The sequence below is a fragment of the Gopherus evgoodei genome, chromosome 2 (genome assembly GCF_007399415.2).
Source record: "Gopherus evgoodei ecotype Sinaloan lineage chromosome 2, rGopEvg1_v1.p, whole genome shotgun sequence".
Classification (NCBI taxonomy): domain Eukaryota; kingdom Metazoa; phylum Chordata; order Testudines; family Testudinidae; genus Gopherus; species Gopherus evgoodei.
The window spans coordinates 17858083-17876105 of record NC_044323.1 but is presented as its reverse complement, the minus strand read 5'-3'; the positions used below and the strand labels follow the sequence as shown (position 1 = coordinate 17876105).

Below are 18023 nucleotides of genomic sequence, written 5' to 3'. Positions count from 1 at the left end.
TGAAATGTAAGAATTTTTTAAATATCTTTTGCGAAAAGGAAAGCTGGAAGGACTGTCAGCTTCAACATATGCTTGTGTTCAACTGAGTGACGTAAGGAAGTGCAGTACGTTAATTCCTTGCAACCGTGTTTTTTGGACAGTGAAGTCCCAATCTTGAGCTGTGCTGACGCTCACTCAGCATGGCTGAGCAGCACGGTATGAAGGTGACTTTAAGCCCACTTCTGCACATCCTGTCCATCTTTCTTTAGCAAGGGTCCTTAGTTGCCCTTTACTGAGGCATTCTCCCAGCAGTTCCAAGCTGAGAAGCTAAAGTAACAATGTGCTAGATTGAAGAATGAGGCCAGCAAGGCCCCAATTCAGCAAAACACTTCAGTACCTGCTTAAATCCCATTGAAGTCAATGGGTCCACTCACATACTTCAGTTTCAGCCCATGCTGTGCTGTTTTGCTGAATCAGAGTCTAAATTGTCATCAGTCAGGAGAAGCATAACAAGAGAATTAGAGCTGTTTTAATGTCTCCTCCTCTTCTGGCTGTAGATGTTATGTGTTTTTATACAGTTACAATCATTTTGAACTCCTGATGCCTTTCCTCTACCCAGGAAGGGTGCATACAGAAATCTTGGTCTGGACTTTGCGTTTAATCGTTCTAGTTGTAAGAGTAGTGCTGCAGAGGATGCTCTTTGCTCCAGAGATTCACAGGAGACTAACTGTGGCAAGCTCTGGCTCTCGTGTTGCTTAGGTAGGGTGTCTTTCTTCAGTAAGGAAAGTGTATTGCTGGGGAAATAGAATCCATTAGATTGCAACCCTGTGCAGCTTGGAATAGCTAGGAGAGCCCCTTGCCAGGTAACACTGGGAGTGCGTCTGTTCTCCTTGCTTCCTCCCCAGCCTGTTCTGTCCAGTCACCTGAAGCAAGATTTCAACCATCCAAAAGTACATTCAATGGCAGAGTGGCCCACGGTGTGTTGCCTTCTATCTCTCCTGAGCTGAGCGAACCTAGCTGGATAGATGAATGGGGTCATGAGCCAAGTCTCCTGCAGTTAACCATTATTTTCTGTGAATAAAGAATGGTTGAGGTTGAGTAGAATGTCAGCAAACCTTTCATCCCCGCTCCTTTCAGCTGTCTGTGTTCTTACCCACAAGCCATACAAAGTGTTCTGGCTTGTTTGTCAGATATGTGACCAGCTGGCCTCTTTGCATAATGAGTGTGCTTTGGGAGGACTTGGTGTATTTGGCTCCACATCTGTGGAGACAATTCCTGATGTGGTATAGTTGACCATTCATTTCCACATTTTTCACAAGGAGTCGGAAGTGGCATCTACCATGTGGGAGAAGGCTGCTCTTCTGCCACAAACATGGCAGATGTTCATGGTAATTCCAACAACCAGCATCTTTAACTTAAAAATGTCTGGTTCTAGGGAGAGATTTTAGGTGGTTAATGTTCAGTCCCTGGTCATATTCTTAAAAATCACAGCATTAGTTTAGGCTGTTCTAGTGACCTTCTGAAATGATTCTGTGACAAGGAAATTGAAAGGTGGCAATATCTTGAAAGAATCCAGGAAAGAATGAACATTTGCATGGTGCTGGGGATCTGATTCACCTAGGCCTTGTCTGTATTCAGAGTTACATCACTTTTACTAAGGGTGTGATTTTTAAACCATTTTGGTTAAATCACTGCAAAACACAATGTGGACACTCTTAATCTGGTTTCAAATCTACGGTATCAATTTAACTTAATTTGGTAAGGAATTGATAAACTAAATTGATATACATTTGGTTAAAATTGAATTGTCTTCACTGTGTTTTACATCAGTTTAACTAAACCAGCTTAAAAAACAATTTAAAGAGGGCAACTCTGACTATAGACAATGCCTAATTTTCTCTGTTATGCCAGTGTAACTCCATTGACTTCAATGGAATTACTCCTGATTGATATGGGAGAATAATCAAGGGTCTGTATTTCTGGAGACAGAATATGGGGGAGGGATAGTTGTTGTTTCTTGAGCTTCAAGAAAGGAAATCTGGGAAGCACATAAACTTTCAGCTGATTAGAAAACTTTATTCACTGTCATGTATAAACCTAGTCGAAATTTCCTTTGGGATTTCTCTTTATTTACATAGTTTACTGTGCTGGAGTCATGAATCCATTGTCTGTACAGATGCTGTTGCTTTAAAATCATTCCATTAATAGAACATCAAAAACAGACGCTTCCCCACTTCTGACGTCTTGCTCTTTTATTTGGGCACCATCATCCCTCTGCACCCAAATGTGCATGGAAGTGGAATAGTTATTTGGAAAATTCGTTACACAATTTACAAAGTACTAACTCTGGGGAGAGAAAATCTTAGTGGCTACTCAGAGACGGGAGCATATTTGGACTAAGAAGAGTTTGAGGGGGATACACAAGAAATCCTGGTGCTAATTCCATGGATATCAGGATATTCCTGTACAAGGCTGGTCCTGTGTGTTCTTTGGCTCATTCCTATTACTAGCAGCACAGCTCAATTAGAATAATTAGTGACCTGACTGTGACTGTATAGTTACATTATCTGCATGGATAGAAGCCATATACAGAACCCAAATTAGTGCAGTTATGTCTTCCCTAGTTTGGCAAGGAAATGAACAGTACTCATTCTCTGCCTTCAGACAGACACACCCAAAATCATTTGCAGTCTCAACCATGTGGTGTTCATCAAAGGGGCTTTTATAGTCTCAGGAGAGGTGAGAGAGGAGAATGAATAGCCACATGGTCTCCTCTTCACCTGCTTCCTAGGCGTATTTGGGTGGGTTAGATTCCCTCTGTGCCGTGCAGTGGAAGGGATATCCTTTGCTAGTAGTTGCTGAACACTTTGCATTCAGCTAACAGAATGATTTAATTTATACAAAGCAGACTCATCCTGGGCTTGTTCTGTAAGGGGCTTATCAGTGACTAGTAGAAATATTGAATAGGTGACATCCCCCTCTGACACTTAAGTAACACGAACGCTCAGGAGCGTGTACCTGATTTCTGAAGGCTGTGCTAGGGCAGCTCAACATTCTTTTAAAGAAGGTGTTAAATTTTAAGGAGAAAATGAAAGTGGGAGTGTAAATAAAGTTTGTGTTTTGATAGGATGGTTTGTTTGGGTTGCTTGGTTGTTACTTTAGGCACACTGAGTAGTGTTTGGATGCCCATTAGAGATGGTAAGCAACCAGTTAATGGTTTAGAGCAAAACTTAGGAAAATGGGTATTTGAGCAAACTGTATTTCAGCTGAAGAAGAGGTGTGTATGAGGTGATCCTTTTTCTATAGTGATGAGGGCTTCGTATTATTCAGAGTAACAAACGCTTGCCCCTGCAGGTTTTTAAGGGACTAGATTAAAGAAGCGTTAATTAACTGCAATTATAGGCTTATGTTCATATCAGCTATATACGTGGGTATGATAGGTTTATCATGCCATCTGCACAATGTTGCCTTTTCAAAAAAAGTTACCTTTTTAATTTTATTTATTTATTTATTTATTTATTTATTTGTATTTGAGAACTTTTTCCTTTTAGGAACATAGGCTTTCCGACACAGACCAGTAAAACTAAGCCTATTCCAGAAGAAACAGATGATGAATGAGTCGGTTAATCATATTTTGAAGTCCTCTTTCACTTCTGTCCATGAATTGAAGTGGCAGTGTACTCATTGGGAGAATATTTCTTTTTGTATGGGTGGAGCTTCGGCTGCCATTATGCTTCTGCTTTTTCTTAGTGGGTTGCTAGTAACCATTTTTAAATGTTTAAAAAGAACCCAAACCCACGCTACTCTTTGGCTACCATAGGAGAGTGACATATATTACTATTATTATGATATTCAGTTATGGTTAGGAGTTGAGCAATATTTTTTCCGGGCACTAGTTAAAGTTTGAATAGCCTGCATTAGACCAGAGATCACACACATTTTGAATTCTGGCATTAACTAAACCAGTTTAATATTTGGAGCTGGCCGTAAATGAAAAGGAATGCAACTGTTGAGTTTGTGACTTGCTGTGGAATACCCTAGTGTGAATTTCTTCCTTTGTCAGAAAGTTCTTAATGCCAGATATTAAAATGCTGGAGAATCTTACTGAAAGTGAAGTTACGCTGATTAGTTACACTACAAAAGCTAATGTATATACATCTGCTTGGATCACGTCTTTAATAGCAATAATAATGGCTAACTTTGCTCATGGAATACTTCACTTAAAGTGTATCTATACGAACACAATTGACATCACAGCTGAGAGCTGCTTTTTATTTTTGAGTAAACAATATTCCAATTGTCTGATTAACAGAATGACTTGCTCCCATATTACAAGAATTTCACCTCTTTCCTTAATAACATGCTTTTCTCCTGCTTTTAAAGTAGATTTTGTTATGAATGGATACTGGAAAGGTTAATTCTTAAAAGTTTCTTTTAATGTTCCGCTACACAATACAGTTTCTTTTATTGATTAAGCTCAGATGGTCTGCTCATGTAGCAAACAGATATTTTTACAAACCTTTATTATGCTTCATTAGAATTCACTCCTTTAGATGATTTCTAATTGTATTGTCTAATAAAACTCAACCTTAAAAGCTATTTGCATATTATATGAAGAAATCTCATACAACAAACTCACAGTGGATTCAATTAACATAATAGCTAATTACATATCCCATCAGCCTTTAGAGTAGCTCAGCATTCATGTTTCTCCTGTTTTAGCCTAAAGCAAAGGAGGTTTGGATTTTCACTTCTAAATATTGACTTTTAACTAATATCAAAAATGATTTGAACACTTTGTGGATGAAAAGATAGTGATTAAACTACATGAAATGTTTTAAAATACGTGTTTAAAAATTATTTGAAACAATTTCCAATAAAATATAAAACTTTGCATATGATCAGTTCTGGCTCTCTGTTCTTTTAAAATATAACCAAATATGTACTGTTTTATTGAAAAATACTTGATTGTTTTTGAAAATGCATATATATTGCAGTTACATTTTTATATCTCTTATCACACACCATAATGCAATTGTATTCTTGTTGTGGCTGGTTGTGGTATCTATCAAGCAAGACATTTATGATGAGATTAACAGAGACATAGTAATGAACTGGCATATGAACATCCTGTAACTGACTGTTACTAAGGTATTGCCATAGTAGTCTGTAATTAATTCTCTAGCTGTCTTGTGAAATTGGCTGAAATATTCTGGGAAACAAAAATAAACACCAAAGTTTCAGTGAACTTTTTAAAAAAAATTAAAGAGTATCTTTTATTCTCTTTAAACACTTCAAATAATATGAAGAATCAAAGGATTATGAAATAATTAACCAAAAAATCAAACATTTAGAATGATCAGAGGCTGTGATTTATCTGAAAAATTAAAATAATTCATGCATTCTATCATCAATATGCACATCAAATCTAATGACTAATTTGCTGGGTATCATATTTATATTTTTACAAAAAATGACAGATAAAGTTTGGTGCAGGGTAAAATGGCTTTGTCCCATTACAATGATGGCTGTCTTTTCATTCATATTTTAATGAGGTTAGTATCTCTGAGACAGCTTTTTCGGGGAGGAGGCCCACATCTCCGGTACGATCACAATAGGAGTTGCTTTATTGACAAGTACTATTCAAAATCTTCACCGTATAGAAAGAAAGGCTTTAGTTTTCTGCTACTTGTCCAAATACTTATTGCTCTTATTATTAAAACACTTTTTAAAAGAACACTCAACTTTTGGGGGTCAGGTATAACTCCTGAGTATATTTTAAAAAAATCTTTTATATTCTTTTAAATTCAAGTTGTACTTGGTTTTAATAAAAGCTCACTATCCAAAAGCTAATAAGTAGACACCAGAAATGAATAGATACATACATCTATCATGTGTAAGGGTTTCCCATATATTTGCACACTCCATTCAATATAGTTTGCAGGGACTGAGAGTCTGATTCCAGACAAACTAATAGTTATGTGAAAAAATAAAGTTATTTGGAGATCACATGTTAAGTATAATTTTTATTAACTTGACAAGAAAAAATCAGATGTAACCATTTTAAAGCAAAGTTCTTATAAATATGATTTTATTAATCTACTTCATGAATATGCTACTCCTAAAATTATTTTCCTAAATATAATAAGACAACATACTGAAATACAAAGGGAGGTTAAGAAGATGCAGTTCATATATTGGCTTCTGAGAACATTATGGGAAATATAATAGGTGGTGGAAATGAGAGCAAAAATGGTGTATAAACATAAGAATAAACAGGTTGCAAAAATTCCTTTCATAAGTGTTAACCCCTGTACACAAAGTATCCAGGGAATTTGATCTGTAGCTGCTGTTACATGCATTGTGAAGTTTGATTTTCGTTCAGTGTATTTCAGAAGAATTTTTTAATGCATACATGGTTTGTTTTCAGCATATAGTAATAGTCTCTTTCTCTATGTTCTTATACAGTACTTGCCACTCATGATATATACTCTTGCTAAGCCACTGTTAGCTTTTGTGATTGGATCGGGAGTTACTGACAGGAAGGGGATGAGGAAGAGTGTTAGTATGTGAGTGAATTCTTGAACAGCAGTTGGACTATGAATAGATCTCTTTTTCAGAACTTAAAATACAGTCTTGCTTGTATTAGGACAACAGAGTAGATCTCTTTTTATCTGCAAATAAATATAGTTAGTAAATCCATTAAAAATCCCCCCTGTTAGTGAGCTGGTTTGATTTACTGTCCTGCAAGTAGGTTTAGAGGTGGGTGGGTGTGTGTGTGTGTGTGTGTGTGTGTGTGTGTGTAGCATAGTAATAGCTTATTGTTACTGAAAGCACATTGAGTCAGATACATTTTCGGTATAACCTCATTGACCTTAGTGGAAGTTACACTGGAAGAGCATTTGGTCTATGATGTCAAATTTTTTGTCTTTTGCAAGAGGATTTGTAAAAGTTCTATTTTATTTGCAAATTCAGTTTTTCTTTTTTGCATATTATTTGGAAGAGGCAGTCAGATATATCCATGTGCCGTGTTGTCTTGTTATCCTCAACTTCTAATAGATGGCGAAAAAAATCACTTGAGATTGGAATTCATAATCCAAATAGTCTTTCAGGAACCATGTTTTGCTGCCATTAGCTTTCCTTCCTTTATGATACACATTTGCTTTTTAAATGTTAATATTGAAATTAATAAAATAATTTTCATAGCAAAATGCAACTAAACCTTACTGTAAAATAGGATACACATGTAGATTTTTTAAACTAAAAACTGACTTTTTAAAAAAAATACAGTGTTTGCCTCATGCCCTTTTTGCTTTTTCCAAGTTTCATAAAAAAGTAGATTCTACATCCAGAATGAGGTTGGGGGAGGAGGATTTCATAATAGGACCTAGTTTAAGAAGAAGAAAAACCTTTAGGCTTTAATTTTAATTCTCCTGCCTCTATTTATCTGATCTGTGGCCAGATGGTGGTGAAGCAAGGAAACCCTTTGTGTAAATGAAGCACACATGTGAAAGTGCTTCTGTAATGTAATCATTGAGACCGGAAGGGTTCATACTGTGTCTGAAAAGAGACAATAGAGACGGGATATATAAACATTGCAGAAATCGAGTTCATTTGTGATTCAGCCCCTTTGACTATGGTTGTCATGAAAACTTCCTACTTTGATCAGCAGAGGGTGGAGAGAAAAATCTTCTAAAGGTCCAGGGATGCAGCTCTGTTGTTTACTGTGCACTTGGCTTCAGTTCACGCCCCCTTCCGGAAGAAGCAACAGAGATAGGAGCATCTTGCACCTTGACCTGTCTAGACGGGAGAGAAGTTTTTTGTCCCCGTTACCAAGGGCTAGGGGTGCTCTTTGACCCTGGGATCACTAGCTTTTGAGACTCTCACTAAGTATGTAGGTAGTGTCTAAATGTTTCTGCTGAATTCTTGCTTAATTCTGAAGGAAAAGGAATGGACAAAGACATGGACCAGCTGTTCGAAAATAAAGCTGAAATAGTAGAACCTGGGAGAAGTTAAATTTTGTAAGCTATTATTTTCTTCACAAAACCCCTGGGAGGTATTAAACAGCTGCATCTGAGTTGACGAACAGCAACTAAGACAGACCAAGTGAAAGCAAAAGACTTTCTAGAACTCTACTTCAGCTAAAGAAACAAAGTGACTTAAGAAATCTTTCATGGTTATGTCGATAAAATATCAACTGTAGTCTATGGTCTCTATTTATTTGCTGCATGGTATATGTCTTTTTGAATGACAATATGTTTACAAATTAAAATCTGATAACTGCATTCTAGAATTGGTTCAGTGTAAGGGGATGTTTTATGCAAGAGTAAATGTTTTATTTTTCAGTGTCACCTTAGCTTTAGCTGACATTTTTAACTATGTGTGTAATATAATATGGGTCAACAATTATGCAGATTAAGAGATATGCACTGATTCTTTTTCACTGTCTATGACACATCAGTCTATAGAGATACAATCTCTTAAAGTTATTTTTGGTACTATGTATAATAAGAAAAGAAAATTCCATTTTCCTCCCCCACTAGGTTCCTTTAGCAAAGTCAGAGACCTACTTAACGGAAGTATGGAAAATATATGTGATAGACTGAATGATTACCAGCTGCAAGTGGATCCTCAACCCGAAAAAAGGACGTTCAAGAGATTTGCTCCTAGGAAAGATGAGAACATCTATGCAGATTTTAAAAAATTCTGTTTTTATTCTGATGCTTACAAACCTTTGAAATTTGCGGTAAGCTAACATAACAAATTGGTAACATTGTATGTTGAAGTATTACTAGTGTATACTCTTCACTGTATGATAAATATAGCTTCATGTACTAAATTCGTGCATACAGTAAATTATTTTAATAATATATTCTTATATGCTCTGTATTTGCTTGTCACAGTATCGCATTAAGTGTTTTATAATAATAATGTGGTTTATAATGTTATTTAGAAACAGATGGCATTTTAGTTGCAAGAGTTACCCATGGATTATACTGTGTGTTCTCAGTTTACATGGTACAAATTTCCCAAACTGGAACAATTCAAATGATGTTTTACTTGGGGAATTTTTGTAAGTGATTAAATACAAATCAGTGTTACTAAGGAAGTATATTTGTTAATTTCTGTGCAGGAAATAGGGAGTTATTGTGTTGGGTAAAAATCCAAATTAATACTATTGTAATTTTAATATTTATAGTTGGATTACAGAGGCAGTAGGAGTGTCATCTTTTCTTTAGGCCTTGTTGAATGGAGACAAATTTCTGTGAGCTAATCAAGAATGCTGGCTTAGGCTGAGTTAAACAAATGTTTAGGTGCCAGGTACATCATATAATTTTGTTTTGTTTATGCATTAAGTATCTTTCTAGTGTCAGGAAACACACAATATATAAAAGAGTGTCTAGGGCAGTGTTATGCTGCATGTGATTCCACATGTATTCAGTACACCACAAAAGCAATGTTGTGAGACTATTAAATCCATGAAATTAAGCCAGCGTGCACATTTAGTGACTTGCATTTTCACTGAGAAGTAAAGTTAATGGCTGAGTTTCAAAGATGTCGAGTGCTGTGAAATGTTGACTTAAAACAGCAAAAAAATCGTATTCTTGCAATGGCACATTCTAGAGCTAATTTTTCGAGAAATACAAGAGATTATTTTTTTTTTTTGGTAGTAGAGTTATGACTTCTTTATTTAAATCAGAGTTTTCCTTGGTGTATTTTTTTTTTAATTGCAATCCATTTCATGGGGCTTCTACCCTTGTTTAATGATTAAACCGTAGTCTGGGCTTTTGGGAAAGTACTTTCTGCCCTTCCTAATTTGTGCTCAGGATTGCCAAAAGATAACTCCAGATAATACAGCTCTTCTGAACAAAATGTCTCTTTAGACACACTCCACCAAGACTCTGCCTCAGCAGTAGTGTTGAACCCTGTTCAAAACATCAGAAATCCATTTTCTATAAGTGAAGTCAAATTACTGATAGTCTTTAAAATATTTAAAACATTGAAAAGAGACCATTTGGTAGATTAAAGTCAATTTTGTTATCTGTAGTGAAACCAAAGATGCATTAGTTTGATCAGAGAGCTTTATTTATCTGCATGTTGTGAATACTAGTGTAATAACATGAAATGGATTATTATTTAATTTAACTTTTGAGTGACTATTCCATGAATATAGTGACTGACATTGAAAGGTGTTCTTTCAAAAGCAAGTAAATGTGATCTGTAAGAGATTTCTTATCCTAGTTAGTGTATTTTTAAAAAGACAACCAGAGAGAGCGTATAGTTAAATCTTAAGGAATATTTTGAAAATTAACAGGCAATCATTTGTTTGTACAAAACAGGAAGTGCAAACCCAAATAAGGTTCCCCTGTCCACTGTCTTACTTTACAGTTCTGGTTAGCAATCTTGTTTATTTCATTGCTGGAGTGGTACTGTCTCTGTGTGTATGTGTATGTATATATAATATATATGTTCCTGTTTTAGTCTTACACTGTGAAAGTATTATAGAAGAGTATGAAGATGAAATTTTCTCACTTATCACCCAGGAGGCAGACTATCTAGCTGACAAGCTATGCAGTGAAAAATCAGGTACTGTGTCTGATGTAACATGTGCTCTCTCTACAGCATTTTTTTCTCCCTCCCTCCACCCCGAAACCTAGTGTACTGCTTTGGGTGCAACAAACCGCTTTGCAGGAGAAGTGTTAACTGAATAAGCAACAGCACTACATAACTATTTTTTAAATGATTCTTTTAAAAGAAAGATTTTAACATCCGTTTTTAATTCTTTTGCACATTTGAACGTAGCATAATTTCAGCATTCTGCATGTAATGAAGGGTGTTTTTCTCCTAGTGTTACACGGTCAGCACATTTTTACTCTGTGTATTTGTTTTGCCATCCCAAAGCAAGGAACGAAAATAACCTCTTGCAATGAAATCGAGGGGTGGGGGGATGGGGACTCTTTTTTTAAGTTTAATTGTTTATTGCTCATAGTTCATGTTACAAGCTAGAATTAACATGTAGCCATCAATTTGTGAACAGAACTCTTCATTGACATCAGTGGGGAGTTCTGCTTAAAACTTTAAAACTGCTGGCATGCTATAGATGTTTGTTAGAAAAAATGCATTTAAATACATTGGCATTCCTATGTCAAATATATTCCTCTCAAAAATGTAATGCCTCTTAAAACTTTGAAACTAGGAAAAACATGCCGTGATAAATAACATTTAGTTTATTTTTTAAGAAAATTCATACGTTATGCTATTTGTCGGTCATGTTTTCAATGTGATTTTATTTTATGTAATCATTTTTAAAACCAAGAAGCACATCACTGAATGCATATCGTATCGTAAAATTATAAATGTGGCAGGACCATCCTTTTTGGATGTGCTTTTTATACTGAAAAATGATAGAATATGCATTGAAATATTGATCTTAGAATCAATGTATGTAATATTAGTATGTGTTTAAAGGTTCAAAGTCTTTAATATGTAGCACATACAATAAAAGTACAAAAGCTGATTTGATAGAAGTTAATAGAAATAAGAATATAGAATTTGTTCATGTTAGTGTGTATTTTAACATATGCTGAAAAAGTTCAATCTAGAGGGCGGGAAAAATCCATTATTATAAAGTTTAAAGTTCTTTTTATCAACCATACAGACAAATCATTTAAAAAACAGAATTTTCCAATAATGTGTACATTTAAAAAAATAATTTATGCTATAGTTATAGAGCTATATTTGGTCTTAATAATCAGTAGATGAAGAGATTAGCACAAATAATTCTCAAAACACCTCAGCTCCTTCAAAATGTACAGTATTGTTTTTGCTGTTGTGCTTGTTAAAGAAAAAGGCAATTTAGAGGTAAAAATAAAGACCTTGAAAGGACAGTGTAGAAAAACAATAATGAATATGCTTTTCGTAAATAAATAAGTTGGGTAGCTTTCTTCACCTTGCTGGCTGTTGTCACAATTGCCTGTAAACCTGGTGTAAAATAACTTTGCTGTTTTCTACACCTTAGATAATAGGCTAAGTTGCACAGAAAATATTTTCACTTAAAACCAACCTATTGAAATATCTTTCTTCATTAACAAGATGCCCTAATTTTTTTTTTTACAATCATTTTGTTGGGCTTAAACTCAACTGTATGACCATATTTTCTGCACATATTCATTATAACTTTGATAAAACAATTCCCTAATTTACAGTGGAAAAGATTCTCATTGTTACATGTTAGTCTTACTCATATGAGCATCCCCATTGAAGTAGATGGCTGTCTACATGAGTAGGGAGAGCAGGGCTTGGAACTTGCGTGACTGAGGAAATAGCAAAAATTCTTTGCAGAAGGGAGAAAAAGTTTTGTACTCTTTACTCTTACCAGCAATTAGCACAGACAAATAAGGTGCCATTTAATAAGCAAAACAATGCAAATAGCTGCCATTGCAAATTCAAGAAGCTGCAAAAACCATAGCCACGCTAAAAAGAAAACCTCTCTAACACTGTGAAGAAAAGCAGAGGGAAATAAATTAATCTGCCATTCTTTGTATGATCTGATTTTACAAGAAAATAAAGTCATTATGTTAAAGGAAAAAGAAAATCGATAACTCATAAGAAGACTTTTTTTTAAAAGCCACTATGCACAATTTTTTAAATTAATTAATATAATAAGCCATGAAAAGGGATAAAAAGGTATTTATTACACATCAGTGAAATTCAGTGAAAGCAAGATGCCACAAATAATCTTGCGGCTAGCAGCTGGTTGACGAAAAGGGTGATACCTGAGTGGTAGGAAAATGTGTGTCTGAATTTTCCGTGGAATTTGGCATCAAACTCCTGAGAAAATGGAAATTGCAATTCTCTGAAAATCATTGTGTAAAGATGTGTGTCAAGTATAAAACCCTTATACACAACTTACAAAGGAGTACAGCTGATAAGAATTAAAAGTGACTTTTGTCTATATTACAATAGTATACTTCATTCATATGTAAAATTAAAGTAATATTATAGACTTCTGTTCTTACTGTCAACTTTTGGCACTTTGCATCCATAGTTGTATGTGTGAATTCAAGATACCATTTTAAACATCGTGGGTGCAAAAATTATCATACCAGAGTGACCAACATGGACAAACTTTATATAAAGTTTTGCTATGGGCAAATAATTGATTTTACTGTTATGCATTTCATCTTAAAGGAAAATCAAAATAGATGGTTTAACCTCCATAATGTTAATTTGTTAAAAGCAAAGGATGTGAATGTGACTTATGCTGGTAACCTATAACAAACGTCTTATGATCAGTATAACCCAATATAGCCCTACTAATCCATGCTAAGGTAAAATATTAAAGGGCACAGTATCCTCTCAATGCATAAACATGATGCTAATAGGAGTCATGCACACTGAGAAGAAACTACTCACAAGACATGTTTAGTACTTCTTTTTTTAGTCACATCTCTATTCTAGATGTTATATGCAGGTGTTTCTTGTTCGATTAAGGAATGGAAAAATTTCAGTGAAGTGTTTTAGAAAGATCAAAGTGTTTGATATTTGTAATCATAGATCTGTTTTCTGTCACACCTATTCTTTGATCACACAAAAAAAATCTCTATGCTGCCCTTTCCATAGACAAGCGATCAAAAGTGCTGAGACATGCCTTTAGATATTCCACGATTTGTCACATGCCTGAGAGTCTAGGAGTTAGTTCTCAAACACATTACCTTTTTTTTTCAGGCTACAAACAGGAAGGTCAATCAAATTATAACATGTTTGATAAATAAAGTCAGACTGATGTATCCTGAATTAAAAAGTGTTGTCCAAAAGTTTTCATACCCTGCTCCCCCCCCCACCACACACAGAGTGATAATTCTGGAACACTGGCATATCAGTTGTTTCTAATTCAGATTTTGTACTGAATTATGATAGAGTGCATTTAAACCAATGAGAAATAGGAAACTAGCCAACAGTGGATTATATTAGTGTATAGTCTAGTGTCAGTTGTTTTGTCAGTGGAAAACAATACAAGCACTAGCAGTGAAAGCTATCATTAAAGTGACAGTGAGACTTCTATTACAATCCTTTTTTTACGTGCTCATAATGCTGCAAAATTATTCTTTTTGGCTGAAATTTTCCATTCTTGGTCTCATCCCAAAGGTGATCTTTAATTATTCATTTACTAATTATGAAATTTTGAGCAGATTCTATTCACCCATTTTTGAGTTATGCAAGGGGGGGAACCCTTTTCTTCTTTAAAAAGACTTTTTCTGCAGTTGTACTACTCAAACAGTTGTGTTTTGCAAGTTGATACTTTCTAGGTTGCTAGTTCTCACTGAGAACTAAACTCCAGGACAGTTTGCCAAAGCTAAAAAATGTAACAGTGATAAGCAATGAAAATACCTCTTTTGTGTATGTGTGGCATGTTACATTTCTACTAGGTTAAGTGTTATGATACTGTTTACTGGGTTATGAAATAAAGCACAGACATTGGTTATATGGATGTGATATTGTGTTGATATTTCACTGTGGAATTCCATAGTTTCACTTTTGTTTGTTTGTTTGTTTGTTTTTGACCATGCAGCAATGGAAATTCACAGTCAATACAGAGACTTATGTTTTAGGCTCCTTTCCTGCAACGGAATCTGTTAGCACAGACTTCAGTAACACTTTACAGAGATAGAAGGGTACATGCTGGCAGATCTTATTGCAAAATTGGGGCCATAATCTCCTTTTACTTTTAAAAAAAATTAATTCGAACCATATTTTAATGTAACCTTAAGGTTACAATTAAACCCTCAGAAGTCAGGTGATACACAAATTACATTTCATATTAACCCAAACTCTTCACATTGCATAGTAGTGAAATTTTCTACTATGACTAATGTTGCTCAATGTAACTTTAGGACATAATATGTCCAGTTCTACCCTCAGAGATCCACATGTAACTTCAGTCAACTTCAGCAAGTACATGGAAATAGCTGGAGAACGGATTGAAATCTGTGTGCTCAGTGTGTGTGGAAACCTTGGGCATTTCCTGAGTCTGAAGTGTTTAAATATGTATTTCACTAAAATATGCATCTATGTTTTTGTGATGTGATAATTAAGGGTTGCATAGCTCATAATGGGATAACAGTTGAATTACGAGGAACACACAGCTTATTTCATAGCATTTAAAACATTTTGCAAAGATGCCACCCCACATACATTTGCATGGCTCATATTCATACCATGTAACAGAAGTGTTGGCCTCTAAAATACTTTAACTTAACATATCTGAAAACCAGGGGCCAAAGCCTGGTAGTTTTACAGTACTTTGTAAAAAGCCTGGTTGCTCTGTGTTAAAGAGGGATGGATCATCGGTATCCAGGAAAAATACAGGCTTGGTATCAAAGCCTCAGTATTATCCTTCAGACACCCACTTATCACTGGTTTATTGTCATTTATTCAAAAGTTTTGTGTTTTTAGCAAAATGTAACTGTTTAAAACATTTATAACGATATGTAACTCTTTTTCTCCTCAGGTCTTTGTGAAGAATCTGCTACTCACACTGAGCCATAGCATCGATAAACTATGAATTTTACAGAGTCAAGTAAGATGACAACCACAAAAAAATCTTCCCGTGTAATCAAATAGTGATTCTCTGCCTTTTTTGCCCCTGTAATGTCTTTTGTTTTTTACATTTATATTTTTACATGTGAGTAAGTTTCTCTTTGTTTATTTCCTTTTATGTTTTCATATTAAAATATTTAAACTGAAGTTTGCATGGTTTTGGCAAGGATCTTAGGTTTAACATGTAATGAATTGTTGACCATTTCTATAGGTAAAACAATTGACGTCTCAAGATATTCATGCCATGTTAATTTTGACAAAACCAGTGTCTGATTGTAAAAAAAAAAAAGTACTACTTGAGTGTGAAAATTATGGCTCTTGTTTAACTGAAGCAAATACCTTATACAATTTAAGTAAACCTATTACTGTTCTTGTGCATTTGTCCTCTGTTATAACAAATGGTTGATTCCAGTGTACTTCCAAATATACATGAGCAAATTTCACTACAAAATAGTTCTGAGTACTTGTTAGCTTTATATTCTCTTTATGGATGAAAGTGAGAATCTTTCCAAATATTTATGCTTTCCCTTATAAATTATATAAGCTAATGAAGCACACATGATTTCTTTAAAACAAGCCATTCCCTTAAAATTTCCAATCCTAAATTTCAGAACTTTATGTACAATGAAAAGTTGAACAAGCATTGAAATATTTAATCTGGTGGCAAAGCACTACTGATGCACTCTGTAAGTGTTCAGAAAGTCTGCAATCAAAAGATATTAAAATGTGATCTTATTTAACATTAATAATTACTGTAATAGCAGCAAAGAATCCTGTGGCACCTTATAGACTAACAGACGTTTTGGAGCATGAGCTTTCGTGGGTGAATACCCACTTCACCCACGAAAGCTCATGCTCCAAAACGTCTGTTAGTCTATAAGGTGCCACAGGATTCTTTGCTGCTTTTACAGATCCAGACTAACACGGCTACCCTCTGATACTTAATTACTGTAATGGCATTCAGATTTTAAACCAGCTTTTCGAATGAAGAAACATGGAAGTACCCTTAATATGCTCCACACAGGTAAAATGCATCTAGTAATTTGTTTTTAGTGCAAGGTATTTACTAACACAAAGTATTTCTTTATATTTCTCAATATTTTATCATAAAATTGTCTAGTCCAATAGCTATGGGATATATTGATAATCTAGCTATCAAAATCTTTTGTTCACTTTCTGAAAAATTCTGCTTAAAGTTATTTGTCTTTGATTATTAAAAATACATCAGCTCATTGTGCAGTCGTTCCACACACAGAACACCAATGGTTGTAAATTGGAGTTTAGTGTGTGGAATATTCCCAATAGGACGCTGTATGAGAATATTTGGTTAAGTCTCAAATATCATGTGAAAATATTATATTGAAAGACTGAACAACTTAGTTGTGTTTTTGAAATTACCAGGATAGCTCATCCAAAACATTATGAAGGTTCAGTGGAATGTTCAGAGGAAAAAGAGATTGTTTTAACTTAAAAAGAGTTCTTAAAAATTTATGTCACCATAGTTGCAATTTGACTACCATCTAAGGTATATAAACCGGCATGCAGTATTATGCAAACAAATCATGCATAGTGACTGAAAGAAAGTATTAGTGTCTGTGAAAGTTTCTTTCTTAAGCTTATTTACAAACATTGAAGTTTACGAAATGGAGTATTTATAAAGCCAGGCACAAATCCTCAAATGGGGTAAATTGGCATAGCTCCACTGCAGCCAATAGAGCTATGGTGATTTACACCAGCTGAGGATCTGGCCCCATACAGTTATGGGATATGTTGCATGATTTAATGTTCTTTAAAAGTGTTCTACTTTTTTTTTTTAAATGTGAAATATTTTCTGCCATCTCCTATTGACAGTTCAGTGTTATGGAACAGATTAGCAAGAGTTACAGTTTGAATACAGCAAAGCGATAGTACTATGTAAATGGGAAACATTTTCCATAGTTAAAGAACATTTCTCATTTTTCAATAATATAGTTGAACTATAAGCTTGCATGTATATATAAACATTCCATCGAGAGCAAAAAAGTTACATTAAACTTTAAACTACATTTCTATTATGTTATTCAACAAAAGTGCAAAATTGGTCAACTTTTACCAGGTTGAGGACATAATAAACTGATTTGCTTAGCAAACACTCTGAATATGAACCATAAACAGTTAGTTTTCCAGTTAATTTCATTTAGACTCATACAGTAAGAAAAAGGCCGCCTAGCCATATTTGAGAATAAAATTAAATTGAAAGGGTCGAATTCCTCCCTTGTTTACACTCCATGCAATCCTATTGATTTTTTTGAGGGGATGGTAAGGGCAGAATTTGGTTCCGAGTGTGTTTTTAAAAAGAAATGTGTTAATATATTATAATAAAGAGACACACAGTCCATGTGGAATCTCATCTATTTTAAAAAAATAGTCAGAAGTGGTTTAAAATAGTACCTTCTAGCTACCCT

General features: G+C 34.7%; 1 protein-coding gene across 1 annotated transcript in view; it reads left to right on the top strand.

Moving 5' to 3' along the window:
* Nucleotides 1-16569, top strand: part of CNPY1 (canopy FGF signaling regulator 1) — a 69585-nt gene extending 53016 nt beyond the window's left edge. The window contains 6 exon segments of the mRNA XM_030549297.1: nucleotides 8523-8559; nucleotides 8562-8729; nucleotides 10462-10566; nucleotides 15491-15559; nucleotides 15791-15825; nucleotides 16544-16569. Coding sequence (XP_030405157.1) covers nucleotides 8523-8559; nucleotides 8562-8729; nucleotides 10462-10566; nucleotides 15491-15528 — 348 coding nt within the window. The 3' untranslated portion in view covers nucleotides 15529-15559; nucleotides 15791-15825; nucleotides 16544-16569.
* The last annotated feature ends 1454 nt before the right edge of the window (nucleotides 16570-18023 follow it).